Here is an 18864-nt window from a genome sequence, read left to right on the forward strand (position 1 = left end):
CACATAGGATGCATCAAGATGGTTTGTTATTTTGGGAACACATGTCCTAAACAGACCCAACCCCTGTGTTGAATCCCCAAAGTAGAATGCATATGATGCAAACAAGCGTTCCTACTAGGGATCCGGCATGAGGCTGAGTTATTCTAGGTTCAAAACCTGGGTATGTTGTTCTAGACTTGTGTACCCGAGCGGACAACTCGAGCCGAGGAGGGGGCTACGTACCACCAAAAGGCCATCCGGCTTTGTAACTTGTCCGAGCCTCTTTCTTATTTCAAGGTATGACACTAACAGAATAGGGAGTCACGCCAGCGTGCACATCCCTGAAGATGAGAAGAGAAGGGTTTCGTAACAGTTTATATACAGTTCAGATAACATCAAAGCGGTAAAAAGCAACACTTAGCACATTAGGCTCAAACATGTAACAAAACTAGATAATAAATAAAGTCAATATAATAATGATTCTAAGCTCGAATTCTTGAACCCTGAACCAGAGAATCCGGGTTCTTGTCCCCAGCAGAGTTGCCACAGCTGTCACACCTCCTTTTTTCTACACCTGGAAGGGGTATAAGGGAGTTTTTCCCGACTTAAAGTGACAATCAAAACGGAATTATTTATTTATTATATTCAGAGTCGCCAGTTGGGATAATTTTATGGTGTCCCAAGTCACCAATTCAAATCCCGAATCGAGGAAAAGATTGACTCTGTATTACAGTCCGCGAACACAGAAATCCGGGTAAGGAATTCTGTTAACCCGGGAAAAGGTGTTAGGCATTCCCGGATTCCGTGGTTTTAGCACGGTCGCTCAACTGTGATAATTGGCCTATTATCTAATTTTAGTACATGTTTTAGCCTACGGTGCAATTTTAAACTTTATAACCGCTTTTATTTAATTATCTTTTAGGAAGATTCAACGTCACATAAAACGTGTCTTGAACCACGTCACATAAATGCATCCGCAGTCCGCAACACATTTTATCTGACGTTGTTGAGATTTGGATTTGGGTCACATAAATGCGCACCCGAGTTTAGGAAGGTAATTTTTAATAGCGCGCCTAAAACAACTACGCACTTTCAATTTTGCGAGGGCCATGAAAATTCAACTAAATGGCACGCCTTGATTTCTAAGGATTAAAATACTAAACAAGCGAGGGCCATGCGTTTTAAGATTTTATTTGGCATGGCGAACCTCAATTCCAATTTTAAAGGGAATTAACTAAATTAAACTGCATGAAGAATTTCTAATCACTAATGCAAAAGTTTCAAACTCAATGTCAATAATTCGTATGCTAACAGTTCGTGACATCAAATTGAACTTATTAAAAGAGCCCAGGTAGGTTATGCACCCATCGTCCAACTAACCATTTTTGTCAATAAGCAGGAAAACACAAATAGGCTCAAACGTGAAGCCCAAAAACTGAAATGTACCCAGCAAAGGAAACTTGGCACAACTGGGCCAATGCTATAGCCCAATTCAGTGCTTTAAGCACTAGTCGTTGCAGGAAAACCACATTGTAATGAAAATTCAGAATTTGGACAACCAAGTATTAATAATTCGTGCAGACTATTTCATCATTTTAAACCATCCATTCGAATTTCCAGCAAAAGAAAGCAATTTCAAAGTTTCAGATAGGCTTCATTCACCTGCTGAGTTCTGATTTCATGCTAACATACTTAAACAAACCATATGACTCAAGCTTGCTATAGAAAAACCAAATGTAAAGAAGTGATCTAAATCTGAGAATTCCATGAGTCAAGTTCAGGTTCCATTTAAGATCTTATTAAACTCTAAGATTCTCATGTGTGAGAAAGGCAGGATTGCATGAGAAAAACTGAAACCGTTAGACTATACTTCAAGTTACTCGCAAGCAAATCTAAAGAAACGATTAAGGGGGGATAAAATTAATCCAAAACTGCTGAACCTACAACATGAGTGAACCAAACTAATAAGCATCCCACCCATAGCTATAAAACATTTTCAAAGACCAGCTAGCCTCGTCAGTAAGCTCGATAGCCACCATTCTCAATTACACATGTTATGCTAGAATGAAAATTCTTGAATCAACCACAGTCATATAAAATCTCAACTCCAAACCTTAGAACAAATAGGTAATACGAATGACTACACTTAAGAAGCTAGACTAGAATAGATACCAAACCAAAAATACAGTAAGATCACATAGCTAATAAGTAACAAGGAATTAGCATTTATCAACTTCTTCAACTTGAATTAAATAACTCAACACCACAGCTTAGCCAAAAACTTCATTTCCATTCATAGTGTGAAGAGAGTACCTGGATACAACAATCAAAACAGAAGGAAAAGAAGTGATTAAGGATCAAAACTTCAGTCCACAGCAGCAATATTGCGACAAACAATGGAACAGTGCACAACAAACTTCAGATTTTTGATTCGGATCCACACTTTGGAAACCCATATTCGAATTACTCTATTGAACTTTGAAACTCTGATTTATCACAGTAATTTAGAACTCCAAAAACCAAGCAAACTCCAAACAATTTTTAGCCTCTTTTCACTTGAGAGAATACTCAGCCGTTTCTAATTTTTCCCAGATCTGATCCCTTAAATTCTCTGCCTTGAATCTCAAGCAAAGGTGACTTTATAGGCAAGGCATTAGGGCTGCAGAAATGCAACTAGTTTTGCACCCTAATCCTTTTGATATTTTTATTTTAGCTTAGGTACCCTTAGTGTAAAATTCAGAACTTCAATTTAGTCCCCACCCCAGCTTCCTAGAAGCTTCCTCAATCAGTTATGCAAGATTCCCCTTCCTAGAGTTCCTAAATTACCCTTACAACCCCTGCTAATTACCCAGAAATGTCATGGGTCAAGTGACCCAATAATTAACCCAGCCCTGGGCTCAACAAAACCAATCGAATCCTTACCCATTTGGGCTTTCTGATTTCAGAAACCCATTATCATTTGAAAGCCTACAACTCTTAAATACTCAAATTGCAGGGTCTTAAAGACTCGAACAATTCGGGTCCAAACAACAAAAACAATCTAAACCCCTTTTTTTAACAAAATTAATCCAAAACCAACCTACGATTATTGCTTATCCAAACTTTGAAACAGAACACAAATAATCAGTCATAACCTAAAACTAACATGCAAATACATATGGTGAAAAATAAAAATGAAAAATCAGAAAATAAAAGAAAGAGTAGAAGGGGATGAGAAAATAACATAAAACTATCTAGAGGTAAAGAAAATACCCAAGAATCTCGGACCAATGAGGAATAGGGACTGATTCTTCGAAATCCTTCAATTTTTCGGCTCAATCTGAGATTAATCGTGTGTTCTTTATCAAAAACACACGACTAAAATCAAAATGGACCTAAAATCTTCAATGAAATCTTGAACTGAAAATTTTGGGATTTAGGGTTCATCTTTTGATTTAAGATTCGACGCGTTCTGTGAGGATCCGAGGAAAAAGAAGTGAAGATTTGGAATGGAGGAGTGAAGGAGGGTTTGGGGTGTTGATTTGGGGTGGTTTGGAGGTGGCACCGCCGGCTGAGGCGGTGGAAAATTAGGGCGGCGCTTAGGGTTTGGTTGGGAGAGTCTCTGATGAAAGGGGATGAGGGAGACGAAACGGGAGGGGGGGGGGGGGCGTAAGGGTTCCGACACTTTTATACTGTCCATACCCATAGTTCCCAACCGTTGGATTTGAAGGAAATCAACGGTTGGGATTCAGCCAAAGTCAAACGGGATCGTTTGGGCTATGGACGGGGTCGTTTGGGTTATGGATGGGGCAGATCGGGTATTTGGGGTGGAGTTGGGCCGGTTAAACGGGTTTCAGGGAATTGAATTGGGCTGGGAAATTTAATTTAGCCCAAAATTGATCTCTTCAACTCCTTTCTTTCTCTTTTTTTTATTTCTCTTTTTAAGTCCTTTTTTTTTTCAAAAAATAAAATCCTAAGTTAAATCATAAAACCAAATTAGCCTATCAAAAATACTAATTAATCTAACTAATAATTATCACAAATAAATAAAAAACCAAATTAAAGGAAAAACTACCAAAAATCAAAAACCAAAATTAAAAGGTGCAAAATAAGTTATTTTTTGTGATTTTTCCATTTTTATAAAACAACTAACTTTCTAATTACTTAAAAAAAATGTAAAATCAAAATCCTAAATGCAAATGCAACATATTTTTTATATTTTTCATGAATCAAATAAAATAAACATGCACAGACAAATGCAAGCAATTAACAAAAAATGCTACGAAAATCCACGCAATTGCAAACAATGGAAAAATTATTTTGTTTTGAATTTGTGGGAGTAATTCATATAGGACAAAAATCACGTGTTCACAGTATGTAAATGTTTACGTGAGTCATAATGCTCTAACTCATCAAACTTCCAAATATAGATTATATAAGTAAAAAGGTTACTCTATAACGTATACTCATTTTTAAAAACATAGTATTCTAAACGACGGAAATTACATGGCATGAAACCTGCATAGTCGTTCTCGTGACGTAAAGAGACTAACTTAAGGTGTATTATCGAATGTCTCACTTATCAAAGCATTATTTGTTTACCCGTAAAACGGTACAATTAAATTTATACGTGATTTATAAATAAGTGTATGGACTTGATCCTAAAATGATAAATAAATTAGACAAAAATGTAAAACTTAGCCTTGAAGTTGAGATAAAACGGCACAAAACTTGGTTCCGAGAGCAAAGCTTCCGGAGGCTGTAATAACAATATAAATAAGCAAGAAGGTAAAATTTTATTGAGCTTTAACAAAGTATAGTACATGCTTGTCAGAAAATTCGGGTCATTTACAATGATTGTAGAGCTCACTATTTATAGTTGTACCAAGGGAACAAGGTCCTAGGATCAAGCCCCTCTTTAATAACAATTATGAGGACCATTGAAAAATGTATAACGATAGGCAGTGAATGTCATATTCTCTATAACGTAACGGACCATATACTTAATGTTGTAGAATACTCTCCCTTAATTGTTACCGGGTGGCAGGCATTTATTTCGCCTTTATGAATACCATTCTCTCCGATAAAAAACGAGATCGTTTCCTTCGGACCCGATTGTCTTCTGTCTTCGGCTCCACGTGTTACTTTCTCATGCGATCATTTAATATGAATATATTTTACCCTATACATTATTTTTGTTAAACTTATAAGTAATTTGCCTAGACGTGAGTTATAATCAAACTCCAACTTCATATTTTAAAACATGGCAACTATATGAGCGAAAAATTTTATTTTGTGCCTCACACAACTGACGCTAGTTATATGAGATCTTTTTTTTTTATCTCATAACTGTGTGGTCCCAGAATTTGTGGACCCACACATGTAAGATATGGGTCCACAAATGTGTGAGAAAAAAAGAGCCCCCACACAACTAATGTTAGTTATGTGAGGCACACCATAAAATCACTCCTATATGACCATATATGATATATCTTAGTCACGCTTAAATAAATTGTATTGAAATAAAACAACCGCTTAGGCTGCAGCAAAATAAAGGTGACACGACGCTTTGATGTGGTCTTTTCCTTAATTGGGCGTTGGATAATCTCGTAGGAATTTTACCTCCTATAGCAAATGTTAACACCTTATTTATTTTAAATAAATATCATTTAAAAAAATTATATTCTATAGATACCTTTTAATGTTTATAGCAAAATATCTAATTTTGGTTACCTCCTACCCATAAGCCACTAAATACGCTATTCAGTTACACTATTTTCTTTCTCTCTCTACTTTGATACATGCCATTCTCTTCTTCCATTTCCTGAGAACACGATGCTCAATCTCAAAATTCCTCTCACCCACATCACCTATCATTAGTCACAATCTTTAAGCTCTAGAGCCTCATAGATCCCGGTGGAAGCTCCACTTAGAACCGCCGATCGGTAAAGAATATCATCGCCGGTAACCAGATCAACCTCGACGGTAGGATTGCCCTTGCTGTCTATGATCTGCCTCGCCTTGACAGATTTCACCTTAGCGGAGGCCTTGGATACAGTGGCCGATGGAGCAGCGGCGACGGAACAGCCGAGATTGAATCTTTTGGGTAGCAGGTAATGAAAAAGGCGGCGCTTGTGATTTGGGTTTGGTGGGAAAAAAGGCTTAGAGAGCTGAGCGGGAGCTAAGGCCATATTGTATGTATATATGTATGTAAAATGCAGAAAGAGAAGAGAGTTGATTTCAGGTGAAGAGAGTTGTTGGGTCTTGGTTTTTACGTTGTATTTTCATGTATTTTATTGTATTCATTATCTTTTTTTTCATTGTAATTCAATGTATTCGCTGTATTCCATGTATTTCATTGTATTCACTGTCTTTTTTTTCATTGTATTTCAATGAATCCCGATATATTCTATGTATTTCATTATATTCACTGTCTCGCTATATACCATGAATGTATTCATATATTTTTTTAATTAATATAATTTATGTATTCAGATGTATTATATAATTTCTCTGAAGATTGCTATGTTTTTGAGGTATTTTTCGGTTGAGAATCTTTTTTATAACTGGAAATACAATTTTTGTGTGTTATAATTGAGTTATATTATGAGTCTATTATGTTAATTGATTCACTTTTCGTTTAAAAACAGTGTAATCCCCTGTTTCACGCCGTGAATACAGTCGAATACAATAATCTGTCCAGCTGTAATCCCATGTTTCACGCCATAAATACAGTCGAATACACTCGAATACAACAACTGATTAGATGGACTTCCCTGATTCACGCCTATTTTTGCTACTGTATTCATGAATACAGTAGCTTAAATACATCTAATACATCTTATAACAACAGAAAACGTATCTACAATCCGTAATATAGCAAATGGTATCAATAGATAGCTAATTGCCACTAAAAGATAGTGCTTTATGAAATTTTCTCATAATTGTACCCTTATTATTTGAGTCACAATTGACTAGTACGCATACAACAATAACGACCCAGTGGAGACAATTGACTGGTATGTATGTTGAAAAATATTTCAAGCACGCATTTGAAAACGTGTAGAAATAACACTAAAAATGTTATCCTTAACTAAAGAAAGACAAATATTTTTCTAATAGAATGTTTTAGTGAATTGCAAAATAATTTCCTTTTTGTAATAGTGTTTAGCTATGTTCATTGATTTATATAATCTATCTTGTCAATATGTGGAGTTGGTTTCAAAATAATTTTATATTTGACACTTAATTTAATGTACTCTTAGCGGCGTAGGGTCTTTATTTTACTTAACTGCATTATAAACCATATGACCTTATTTACCAACAAAAGAATATAACTGTATTCAGTTTACAAGTATATCCACTAAAAATTACTAACTTTGATGTCTAAAACAAGCAACACTAGAGCTCTGCAGGTCATGTCACTAAATTTTCTCACCCTACATTATATTGTAATGTGATTTCATGACGGTCAATTTTTGAAACTTTTACTAAAAATATAGTACCTCAATAATATTTCAATTTATATCTTTAATTTTGTTTATATATCAAATATCCTTGTAAAATTTGGAAGAATATGATATAGTATGTTATATGATTTGAAAGACTAAAATCGAAAAAACTAATTTATGTTGGTTTGACTTAATTTGAAGATATACGGACATTGTCATTGGCATTTTAGTCATTTTATAAAGTGATTGTAAATGGCACTAATCGACGAAAAGTTAGTACAATGTACCTTTTCCACCATGAAATGGACGTTCCGAAAATAACATGCAGTTTCTGGAATTAAAATATTCATGCTATACGAGAATTAATATATGATGTGCCACCTTTACTTATTTTACTTCATCGCTCTTAAGTAAAAATTAAAGACTTTTTCCTAAAAACGAAGCTTTTGATGTCGACCTCTTAACAATAAAGCAATTTTTTTCACTAACATACAGAACACATAACTTCTCACTTTTATGACTAACTGCCGATAAATGAACCAATTTTAGTTTTTGGCACCTATTGCCCCCAAATCAGTAGTAGCAAAACGTCTAAGTGCAATTATCAAAACCACAAGGTACAAATTAACAATTATTAAAAGTACAGGTCCTCTACGAGAAAATAAATGTAAAGAATCTCTCACTGGTCTCTCCACTTTCCAGAAAACACGAATTGTGCCAGTTAAATGCAACCGGCGTTTTCAACTGGCACTGTCCCGAAGATAAATGCTGTGATTTTTTTCCCCCTCATTAATTCGTCAATAATCAAAAGGCCAAAAGTTGGGTGCTGTGTAGGACCCTTGCATTTTTTTTCTTTGTCGGTGATCCGCCGTGGAACGCATTTGACCATTCACTCTCCGAGGCAAAAGGAACAAAACAGCAGCATTTCAGGCCCACATGGTAAAACCCTAGTTTTTTGTTGCTATATTACTTATTTTATTATTTTTTTGGTTTTCCCACAGCGAATATCCATGCAATCCATGCTTCTGTTTTTGTTTTTAAGTGACATTCACAGTCACTAATCATCTTTTTTTTTTCTCCAATGGCAAAGGGCGACATTCTTTTTTTGAGATGATTACTGTGGGTTTATGTGTGTGTCTGTTTCTTTTTCTTTCACTTTTCCTTTTTATCAAAAAGTGAGCACATTTGTAAGCAAAACTTAAAAGGGCAAGGTTGTAAATATGCTATTTAATACTTAGTAGAGTGTTTATGTTTCTTGTATTATTTTCAAAGGAAAATGAATAAATTAAAAATAAAAGGTTAGATAAGATTTCGAGGTTTTGATACTGGATTCAATGTTCGTATAGAGGTGGCTGAAAATGTCTGAGGGATTTGTTCAGTTTTTGGGGTTTGTATGCCTTGAGTCAGTGTCGCTAAACCTATCTTTTCTATAGCATTTTTAAAATGTTTTTTTCTGGTATGTTGAATTGGAATAATACGATACGCGGCAAAAATAGATTATCAGAATTAATCCTACTTTTGGTCCTAAATATTAGTCATTTCAGCTAACTAATTTGCTTAAATTTTGAAGTTAAAAAAGAAGAAGAAAAAAGTCATTTTTTTACCCTTATTGTTCCAATTAGACGAGTATACTTGAATAGTTTACCTTATATTTACACCGATAGTGTAAAGAATTTTCAGACTATCAGGTTAACCAAAAGATATTATAGGTATAAAAATGGGATTGTAACCTTGAAGATAATGCAAGTTTTGTGCTATTAAAGGTCAGTTGATAGTGAAAAAATTCTTTACATTGCTGGTGTGTATAAGTTAAGGAGTGTTTAAAGACCTTAAAAGAAAGAATGAAGCGAAGAGAGTAGTTGTGAATCTCTGCACAGATAGAAAATGGGGCATTGATTGGCAGTTTCCATGATAAATAAGTGTTAACTAGAATAATAAGTTTTAACTTCGAGAACCTTCATATCTATTGGGGTTTTCTGTTTCTCAATCTAGAGTCTTCTGTTTGAGATTAGTGTAGACGAGTAATTAATTGAAGAAGACCATCATGAGAGACTATTTTTTTATTCTATAATTTTTGCTCAATTTTTATTACTGTACTACTCCCTCCGGTCCAAAATAAGTGATTTTTTGGCTTTTTTCTTGTGGTCCAAAATAAGTAATTTTTTCAGATTTCAAGACTGAATTAATTATTTTTTTCCTACATTGTCCTCGGAGTAAATAGTGTTGGAATATGTGTTAGGAGTGTTTATGTGAGATAGAAAAGGTTAATATGGTCAATTCTATTGCTAATTAATGCTAAAAGGTGAATTTCTTAATCTGTGTGAAAACATCCAAAAAATCACTTATTTTGCACCGGAGAGAGTATCTTTCTTGGAAAAATCACAATTTTTATTATTTGTGTGTATATAATATTAAAACGTGTCTAGTAATGGCTGAGAAAACAGGTGCTAAAGTACAATATTTTGTGGTTTTTGGCTTTTGGTGCAACATTTAAGATGTAAAAGACAAATAGGGCATGTTAGAGTTCATAAACTCACTACAAGAATAAAGTTTCTTTTTTGTGCAGTTGCGATCTGCCTTTTGTTTTTATAAGAGGGGATCTATAATCTTGTAACTCACAAGCACTGTCTTTGAGCTTGGCTGTTGACATTTATAAATTCAGCTCTTACCAGTTCAAAAAGAAAAGGCCAAGAAAACACAATATTATTTTGTGGGTCAGTTTTATATTTGAAATCACTTAAACAAGAAGAAAATTCATACTTTAATTCTCGGGCAAAAAGGACAGATCAGCTCCAGTCAATTTATAATTCTATGCATTTTATCTTCTAATTATCTTCTTGAGCTTATTAATATTTAAACTCTTAGTTGTTCTACTTCGAGCAGTGTATTATTAAGAAGCTAACTCACATTTGATTCTCACTTTATTGTTGACACTAAAATTTTCAATTTATCCTTATATGCATATATGTGCAAATTAATGCTCTTGATTTTGGAAGGAGGGTGAAACATGCCCCTTTTATCCCAGTTGTTGATATTGTGTTATAGTGTCAAATACAACACTTGGATGGAAAATGCATCCCACCCAAGAATTGCTCGATAAATGGAGTCATATGATGTGGTGCTTACTGGGTCATTATTTTCACATGTCTTGCCTTACCAAAATAAGTTACCTTATACAATATATTGTTCAGATGGTCGCTTTAACCAATACCTGATAGACATTGTTGTTTGAGGGTCATACCGTGTGGTACAAATATTTGGTAAGTTTGACCAGCTCACTAGATGATTTTCATATGGTTAACAGTCTTTGATGGATAGTATCTTTATATTCCAAATATTTATATAGTACATCAGATGTAAGGGGTGACATGTTGCACTTACCGAGAATAGACAATATTAACTTTCTCAAATTTACAACTCTCAAGTAAGTTTGTCTGGTATGTTTTCCTTTTATAAGAAGCTTGAATTCTGTACAAGTGCTATAGTAACATCTTCTATATGAGTAAGGCAACTAGATTGACACAAAACCTTAACAATTTAACTCACAACATTGCCCTTTTCTCTTCATCAACAGCGTGGTAATAAAATTCTGGATTTGATCGTCAAACAATGTATCAACTTTTGTGATCTATGACATATATTGCTGTCCCACAATATTAGCAGCTTCAATTTTATCTCCATTAGTCACTAGTAATCAATATGCTTCTGTGAGTTGGGTCCTTCTGTACGTACAATAAATGTTAGATTATAGTTACTTTACGTTGAATTGCCATCTCTAGCATTCCGTTATCAGATAATGCGATTTCTTGCTAATTGTGCTCATCACCTGGTTCTACCACTATAATATAGCCTTTGTTTTGTCATACTGACTCATAGCATGTTTCTATTTGCATTGTCATCACGTTCAACCCAATAATGGTCACCTAGTTTCTGTACTCCAAATTTTATTTGCTTGGTTGCTGTTGCCAGGATCAATTATTTCCCTGAGAATTCCTTATGTAAATTACGCATTTCCAGGATGGCCCTCCGTATGATACAATGTTTTAGATCAAAAATTGTCTTATATCACGCTCTTTTTCTTTCTCTATTTATTTTTGGGGACGATTGCACTTGTGAAAAGGTGCAAAGGGAAGTGAGAAGAAGAGAGTCTTTAGCAAGAGTTAAATGCTGCACCACGTAGCTGCAAATTGGATTTGCAAATAAGCTAGCTTATCTTAAAGATTGTTCATTGTCTTGTATCGTGTATTGACCCTATAGATGAGCTTCTCTTGATTCTCGATATATACTACAGGCATTTACCAAACCTCATTAGGTTTTGGAAAATCTTCCAACTCCATTGGCTTAATGTGAAGCTAAATGGTCTTAAAGATGTTTTCGATCTTTTTCAAGTTTTTTTTCTTCCAATATGTTACTCCTTGTTGATAACTGTCCTCTGGCTTTCTAGTTAACCACTTCAGAAATATGCGAGAGAGCAAGACTGCCAAGCATATCTGACTTAAGATCTTTATAACTGGAAAAGAGTGAATAGATAGTCTTCTTTAAGATGTTGACTATTTAAAAGTTCTGAGTTTCGTTCACTTTCAGCATACTCTTTAATACCAAATTGACCTCTTGGGCTCAAGCTCATTTGTCCGAGTCAACTACCCCCTTCTATTCTAGAGTAAAGGAATGTTTGGAGCAGTAAAGGTCAATGGAAATGCTGTCCTGCTGCATAGGTTGATGATTTGAGTTGTTGCCAGAAACCTGGTTTGGAGAGCAGAAGCACTACAAAGCAGCAACCGATGCATGCAACTGTGGCTATTCCTTAGTTCCTTCATTTGTGGTGTTTGCACATTAGGAAAGCTTTGTTGGTTTTGGAGTTCCACCTGGCAAGCAAGGAAAATCTTGCTAATTCATGTTCAAGTTTTTAACAGATGTTTCTTCTCCTAGTTCACATAAAGATTAGTATGATTCCACAGCATGTAGTCCTGAAGTTTCAAGCGAGAATTTAATATTCTCCATTGTCACTTGCGTGCTGTCTGTAGGAATGAACAATTGACCTTGGAGCTTAAGGTTCTTGCTAGATTTGTTGTTCTTCAGGCTTCGTGCTCTAATTTTTCTGTCGTGTCTCCTATGTAATTTGGTGTTTCAGGCTTTGTGCTCTTATTTAGTCAATAGAGATAGCTAGGTAATTGTAATTACAGGCGGGTTATCTATAGGATAGAAATAACCAGTCAGACTTGTGAAGCTTTGACCTTGTATATTCAGTACTTCTGCATTTATTATATGAGTGCAATTCTATTGTCCCAAGTCCTAACTTATCTTGAGTGCAATTCAATATCCCATATCCTGATCTATTTTTACTCAATGCTTGCCTCATGTTCAGATATTCTGTTGCTTTTTCGCTACTAAGAATGTTTGCTTCTACCTTGTTCTACTAGTAATACCTCTGTGCATGTATTAGCAGATGTGGAATAAAATTTAGCTAGTGTTTAGGATGTTTTACTCTAAGAGTCAACCTGGTTAAAATAGTTTAACATCAATGAGTACTGCACTACAGTTAGGTTTTTCTTTTTATTTCTTTTTGCTGCAAAGATAAACATTACTATATGATAGAGTGCATTGTTAGATGGACAAGTAGATTGGAGAGCTATATTTTTTGCATTTAGGAATTTCTTCTCTAACTACAACAGGCCTTCTTCATTGCTCTGAAAAATCTCCTTTCCAGTCCAAAAGAAGATGTAGGGGAGGATGTTGATAGCGCAACATAGATTGTGTCCAATGGTATAAGTACAAAAGAGAAGCAAATCGAATTGCTTAAGTCATTTATTTACAATGGCAGGATGAAAACTGGTATTGTGCTTTTACAGTTCTTTAGTCCGTTCAAGTGCTTCTGCAAGGAGTACTGGAGGAGTTTCTGTTTGGATAGAATGTAACCAAGCATATTCTGGAAAAGTAACATGTTTGGACAATAATTGGAATGCACTGGTGAATATGCATATGGTGCAAAAGGAGGATTTATAGTGGAAGATAAGTATGTGAGCTCAAAGACAATGAGAACTTGATTTTGCTGATTATGATTTAGCTTTGTGTAACTAATGCCATTTTGTTTCCTCGTTCTTCATTCTATTCATATGGTAATCTTATTCTGTGCAACAAAAGAAGCTGAAGGGAGCAATTTTTATATAAACTTGATAAAAAAAAAGGAGCATTTTGATAGCACCAAGTTACTTGTTCATTGCGAAAACTAGAAGGCAATCTTCGATTAAGCTGGATTCAATCAGCTTCTGAATTTTTTGTGTTTTCTGTATGAACTTGCAGGAAACAATTTGTGGAAATTGCGGTGATGTTGGTGTTCAAGAAGCAATTATTACCTGCTGTCGGTGTAAAAATGTTCATGCCCATCAGTAAGCTCTCTCTCTTGTTTGCTGACATGAAAGGGTGGACAATCAGGCAGAAAGCTGTATTCCATGACTCTCTCTCTCTCTCTCTCTCTCTCTCTCTCTCTCTCTCTCTCTCTCTCTCTCTCTCTNTCTAGTTTAGGGTAGATTTTGGGTGAAACTTGTTCTCCCACTCACAAAACTTCAAATTTTTTTCAAATAAAATGCATGTCCAAATATAATTTCATCTTTCAAAAATTATTTTTTTAAGTTTCAACTAAATCTAACGCTAGCTTGGTCTCCCTAACTTGAGGAACCCCCAATTTGAGGCTTTACAAATGTAAAAATTAGACTCATTGATTTTCTATTGGTTACTCATTCGTTATCCATTTTCTAATGGATAATATGGTTCTTATCCATATTTGACCCGTTTTTAAAAAGTTCATAATCCAACCCATTTTAAGTAGATAATATAGGTGGTTAACTGTTTTCTTTTAACCATTTTGCCACCCCTAATCTAGCATAATGATAGTTATTTTTAATGGAGTTGAATTTGAGAAGCACTTGAACGTTTTAAACTGAAGAAATGATTTAGACGATCTTTTCTCAATTCATTTTCCCCCTATTCGCAACTTAAGAAAAATTCTAACTTTGATAGATAAGGGGAAGGTCTAAAGAAGGAAACATTGATTCATTAATTGTTGCATATAAATAGAAGGTAGAAAAAAGCATATGAATGTGTTCAATAGCTTGAATAGCATTGTTTCTATATATATATATATATATATATAAAATTGGGAATGAGAAAAGTGATGTGGCGCTTCATACGACCAGCATTGGTATTTATCTATTTTCTCCCTTTTTCTACAATTTCTTATTCATTCTACCACATATAACAAACAAATCGATTCGGGAAAAGACTATAGTTTTGCTTCTGAAGGGTCGCATTGGTAACGTAAAACACTAACCATTTGCTTCTGAAAAGTCGAATTTGTAATCAATTCCATTTACGCTTCCGTTTCCAAAAAATAATTAATGGCCCCCGATCTTTCACTGTCTTTTGTCCTCCTCTAATATCTACCCATGCAAAGTGCAACAATTATATTCTAAACAGACCGCACTATGGGTATGCCTCCAGCTTATTCTGTCTTGCAATATCCTTCTTCTTCATTTCCTACAATTATTAACAATGATATGATTGGTTAAATTTATATAAGTATATTGCTATTATTCTTTGTTGTGCGCAGTTTTACTTTTGAAGAAATGAAGAGATCATTTGACCACCATCGGACATAAATTTCGTGGCAGATGCCCCCTCAGGTTCCGGATGCTCATGACTGTTTTGACGTCTATTTATGGATACAACAATCATGTATGCGTATTCTCCCACTTGAGAATTCATGTTGCCTTAAAAATATTATAAATTGAAGTGTTGTTTGGAGAAAATTCTGTTTTAAAAGGCTACATAAATTATCCAGAATGATAATTGTCCGCCTCATTCTGTTGGAAAATTTGATAAAAAGGAAGTATTAGAAGTTGAAGTAAAAAATATTGTGAAGTTAATGATATATATGCAGATGTGAAATTCACTTGGCAATAGGATTCAAAAGAATCTCTCTCTCTCTCTCTCCCTCCCTCTCTCTCTCTTTCTCTCTCTCTCTCTCTCTCTCTCTCTCTCTCTCTCTCTCTCTCTCTTGTTTGCTGACATGAAAGGGTGGACAATCAGGCAGAAAGCTGTATTCCATGACTCTCTTAATTTTTACTTGCTTGTAATCACCTTGTGCCATAACTATATGTTCTTTGTGAACAAACATTTTCCTAAAAAACCATGGATTTACGAACAAACTTCCCGATCCCAAACCCCTTCTCTTTTGGTTGATTTGCCATTTCTGAGAAGTTGATCTTTCCACACAAGGGTCTGCTCCTCTTAGAAGGAAATTGCTAGTTAGTTTGCCAGCTTTTCTTCCCCTTTTTTGGAATTTTAAGTGGGGATAAAGTGTATAATGGAACAAAAAGCCTATATGAAATTGATATAGCCTCTTAGGGATTGTCTGGTCTTTCTGGATTCTTCCACTGCCTGGTCCTAAAGGGTATTGGATCTTGGGTTCCTCTTAAGGGACACTTTGATTCTTTCATTAGCATGATGTGGCATTCAATTCTCCTAAATAATTGAAAGTTTAGATGCCTAGGGTTTTTGGCTTTTTGGTGCAACTTTCAAGGTGTAAAGGATGAAAATAGCATGTAGACTACATCCGTTCTCTACAGGAATAAGATTCTTGTGCAGAAGGAATCCTCTCTTTTTGTTTTTGTATAAGGGGGATCCCAGATTATGTAATCTACTAGCACTGTCTCTGTGCTTGCTTTTTTTGTCATCTATAAAATCCTTACTTGTTTGAACATACATTCTCTTAAATAATGTCTGTCTTTTCTGCGCACATAGTCCTTTTCCTGCTTTTGAAACTTTTGCTTTTCTCTTACTTCCAGGTATTGTGTGCTAGCCTATTCTGAAGATGCACCAAAGGATTGGTGCTGTGAAGAATGTGATATTGGCAAGAAAAAAGTGTCTTCATCACCTGGACCCGAAAATAAGTTATCTGAGGGATCCAAGTTACATGCCGCTGCAAAGATTGGTCACAGCACTGAGCAATCCAAGAAATCAAGAAAGTTTCCCAGTGGGCATTGTATTAACTGGGAAAAGGAGGTACAGACTGGGAAAACGAGATATCTGTCTGTTGAAGAAGCACTTGGCCTATCATCAGGCGTCAAGAAATATGGATCTCTGCTGAAAATTACTGGCTCCTCAGGAGGTGTATCAGCCAAATCCATGGCAACTGTGGCTGGGGGGAATTTTAACAAGCCTAGAGCTCAAATTCCAAATTCTTTTCCTGAGAAGAGTACAGTGCAGCGTTCTTTAGGTGCAGCAGGATGTTTGAAACCTCAGAATCCTCAAAATGCCAAAATCACTGAAATGACCAAGAAACCAGGTCAATCATCTAAAGGTTTAAGCATTCACAGACAGCTCTTGTACTCTTTACTTGTTCTGATTCGTTCTCTTCATATATCTTTTACTCAATCAGAAATTTCACGTTCTATCATATACTCAATTAAAAGTTAAATGAATGACGCTGATATATTTAGAGTTGAATATTCTCTTTGGAAATGATTTTCCTTACACCATCCAGCAGACTCTAGGTATATCGGTAAAAATTTGTTAGCAAAATTTGTTTACTTTTTTACTTACATACAACTGATGTAGCCTACTTTTAAGGTTGTGGTGGTTCTACCATTCTGGAGCTTAGGAGCCCGGATGCTGTGAATGCGAGTCAAATGATGATTCCACCTAAGACGCACCCTTGTGATCCAGCTGGAGTTCCTTCATGGAAGTAAGTACCCTTCATCATGCACTTTAATTACCAACATTAATTAACATAGTCCCTGGGCAAATTCAGCTCATCTCTATTTTTGCATGCTAGCTTTTTTTATGGCTGGTTGTCGGCTGACTGATTGACCTTTTCTCTCTAAGTTCCCCATTGACAAGTAAGGAAACATATACATTCTAGTTCATAATGGAATGTTAGTCCCCAGGGGATGGCCTAGTGGTTGATGCATAGTGTAACAACTTGGAGATCCCAGGTTTGAACCTAGCTACAACACTTGGTTCCCCATCTGTTCTAGCCCTGGTGGGCAGCATTCCTTTGGGAATCTGTGCCTGTGGGATGGTAACTTTCTGCTCCTACATAATTGAGAGTTGTGACATTCCTTGAAGTTACTGCCGCTCTACATCATTGTATCATGGCCACCTTATGTTTTCATATATGGGGAACAATTATTTGTAGGCTAAATGGGAGCCACGTATTGTTTATTTTCTATAAAAAATTCAGTTCTGCAAGTTAATGAGATGTAGAATGCAAAACAATAGCTGCATGTGAAACTCTCTCTCTGTCTTTTCGTCTGAGCTATTGTTTGAATGGATCTTTTTGTGCCCTTGAAAGTCAAATATGTCTTTTGTCATGCGTGAAAAACAGAAAAGTTTCCGTTTCATTATTCTGCAGGCTACATATATATTGAAGATGTTTCTTTTACTTAAGGAATTTGCACCATTCAACAGTAATCCATGCTCTCTTCCCTATAATTATTTGTCTTTCTTTTCCTCTTTGCATTTTAGGGGAAGTTTTGTCATCTTTGGTGATCTTAAACCTGAGATGCCCAAAGATCCGATCCAGGCTTATCCTCCTTCAAGAGTTAGACGTAAGGTGTATGAGTTCTCGAGGCTATTGCCTGATACTCTTCAATTTGAACTAGTTCCTCGTGGGCATATCTGGTCAAGTTTATTCCACAATCGTTATCCGGGTAAAGAAGACATAGGACTGTATTTCTTTGCAAGTGAGAGAGAAAGGTCAGTTTCTGCCTTAATATCTCTACCGGCAAAGGGTAAGGGTCGCAAAGCAGAAGTGGCGCCCCTTGCCCAGGAAGGTTTCTACTAGAAATTTATTTGCATTTCCCATTAATTGTAGGTCTGAGAAATATATTGCTCTGGTGGAGTTCATGCATGTCAAAGATTTGGTGATGAGAACGTTCAGAAATGATGTTGAGCTGCTTGTACTTGCATCCACAACCCTGTGCAGTGATTCTCGACGTACAGTCGTACACTGATAATATCTATATTCTTTTCTCATTACCTTATTCCCTTTCAATATTTTGTTTAGGTAATACATAAGAAGATCAATTTACCTCTCTAAGATTATGCCTTTTTATGTGGGGATCTTGTTTGGTCTCATTAAGTATATATGCGTTGAGTCATCCAGAGGCCTAGCTGTAGAAGTACTGAATGTACATTCTCATGACAAAGACCAGATCAGTTATCTAATCTTTTATTGCACGCTGGGGTTGAAAAATGTGCAACTTGGATTATGTTTTCTGCAGTTGGTGTGCCTTGATGCAAGTTTATCTCGTAAGACACGGGCATGTAAAAGTCAAAGACAATGTGTACTGTTTATATAACCCTACACGTGTAAGAAAAGATATACATATATCCCACGCTTGCCTATATACATCCCACACTTGCCTTCTTTTCGTATTTTCTCCATTAAGAAAAG

At 35.6% G+C, this 18864-nt stretch overlaps 1 protein-coding gene across 1 annotated transcript in view; it reads left to right on the forward strand.

Moving 5' to 3' along the window:
* Positions 12078-18864, forward strand: part of LOC109224376 — an 8453-nt gene continuing 1666 nt past the window's right edge. Inside the window, exons 1-9 of the mRNA XM_019388956.1 lie at positions 12078-12124; positions 12434-12523; positions 13231-13301; positions 13401-13426; positions 13710-13795; positions 16253-16767; positions 17037-17151; positions 17934-18164; positions 18283-18404. Coding sequence (XP_019244501.1) covers positions 12078-12124; positions 12434-12523; positions 13231-13301; positions 13401-13426; positions 13710-13795; positions 16253-16767; positions 17037-17151; positions 17934-18164; positions 18283-18404 — 1303 coding nt within the window. The remainder of the gene's footprint in view (positions 12125-12433; positions 12524-13230; positions 13302-13400; positions 13427-13709; positions 13796-16252; positions 16768-17036; positions 17152-17933; positions 18165-18282; positions 18405-18864) is intronic.

This window comes from Nicotiana attenuata, chromosome 3 (genome assembly GCF_001879085.1).
Source record: "Nicotiana attenuata strain UT chromosome 3, NIATTr2, whole genome shotgun sequence".
Lineage (NCBI taxonomy): Eukaryota > Viridiplantae > Streptophyta > Magnoliopsida > Solanales > Solanaceae > Nicotiana > Nicotiana attenuata.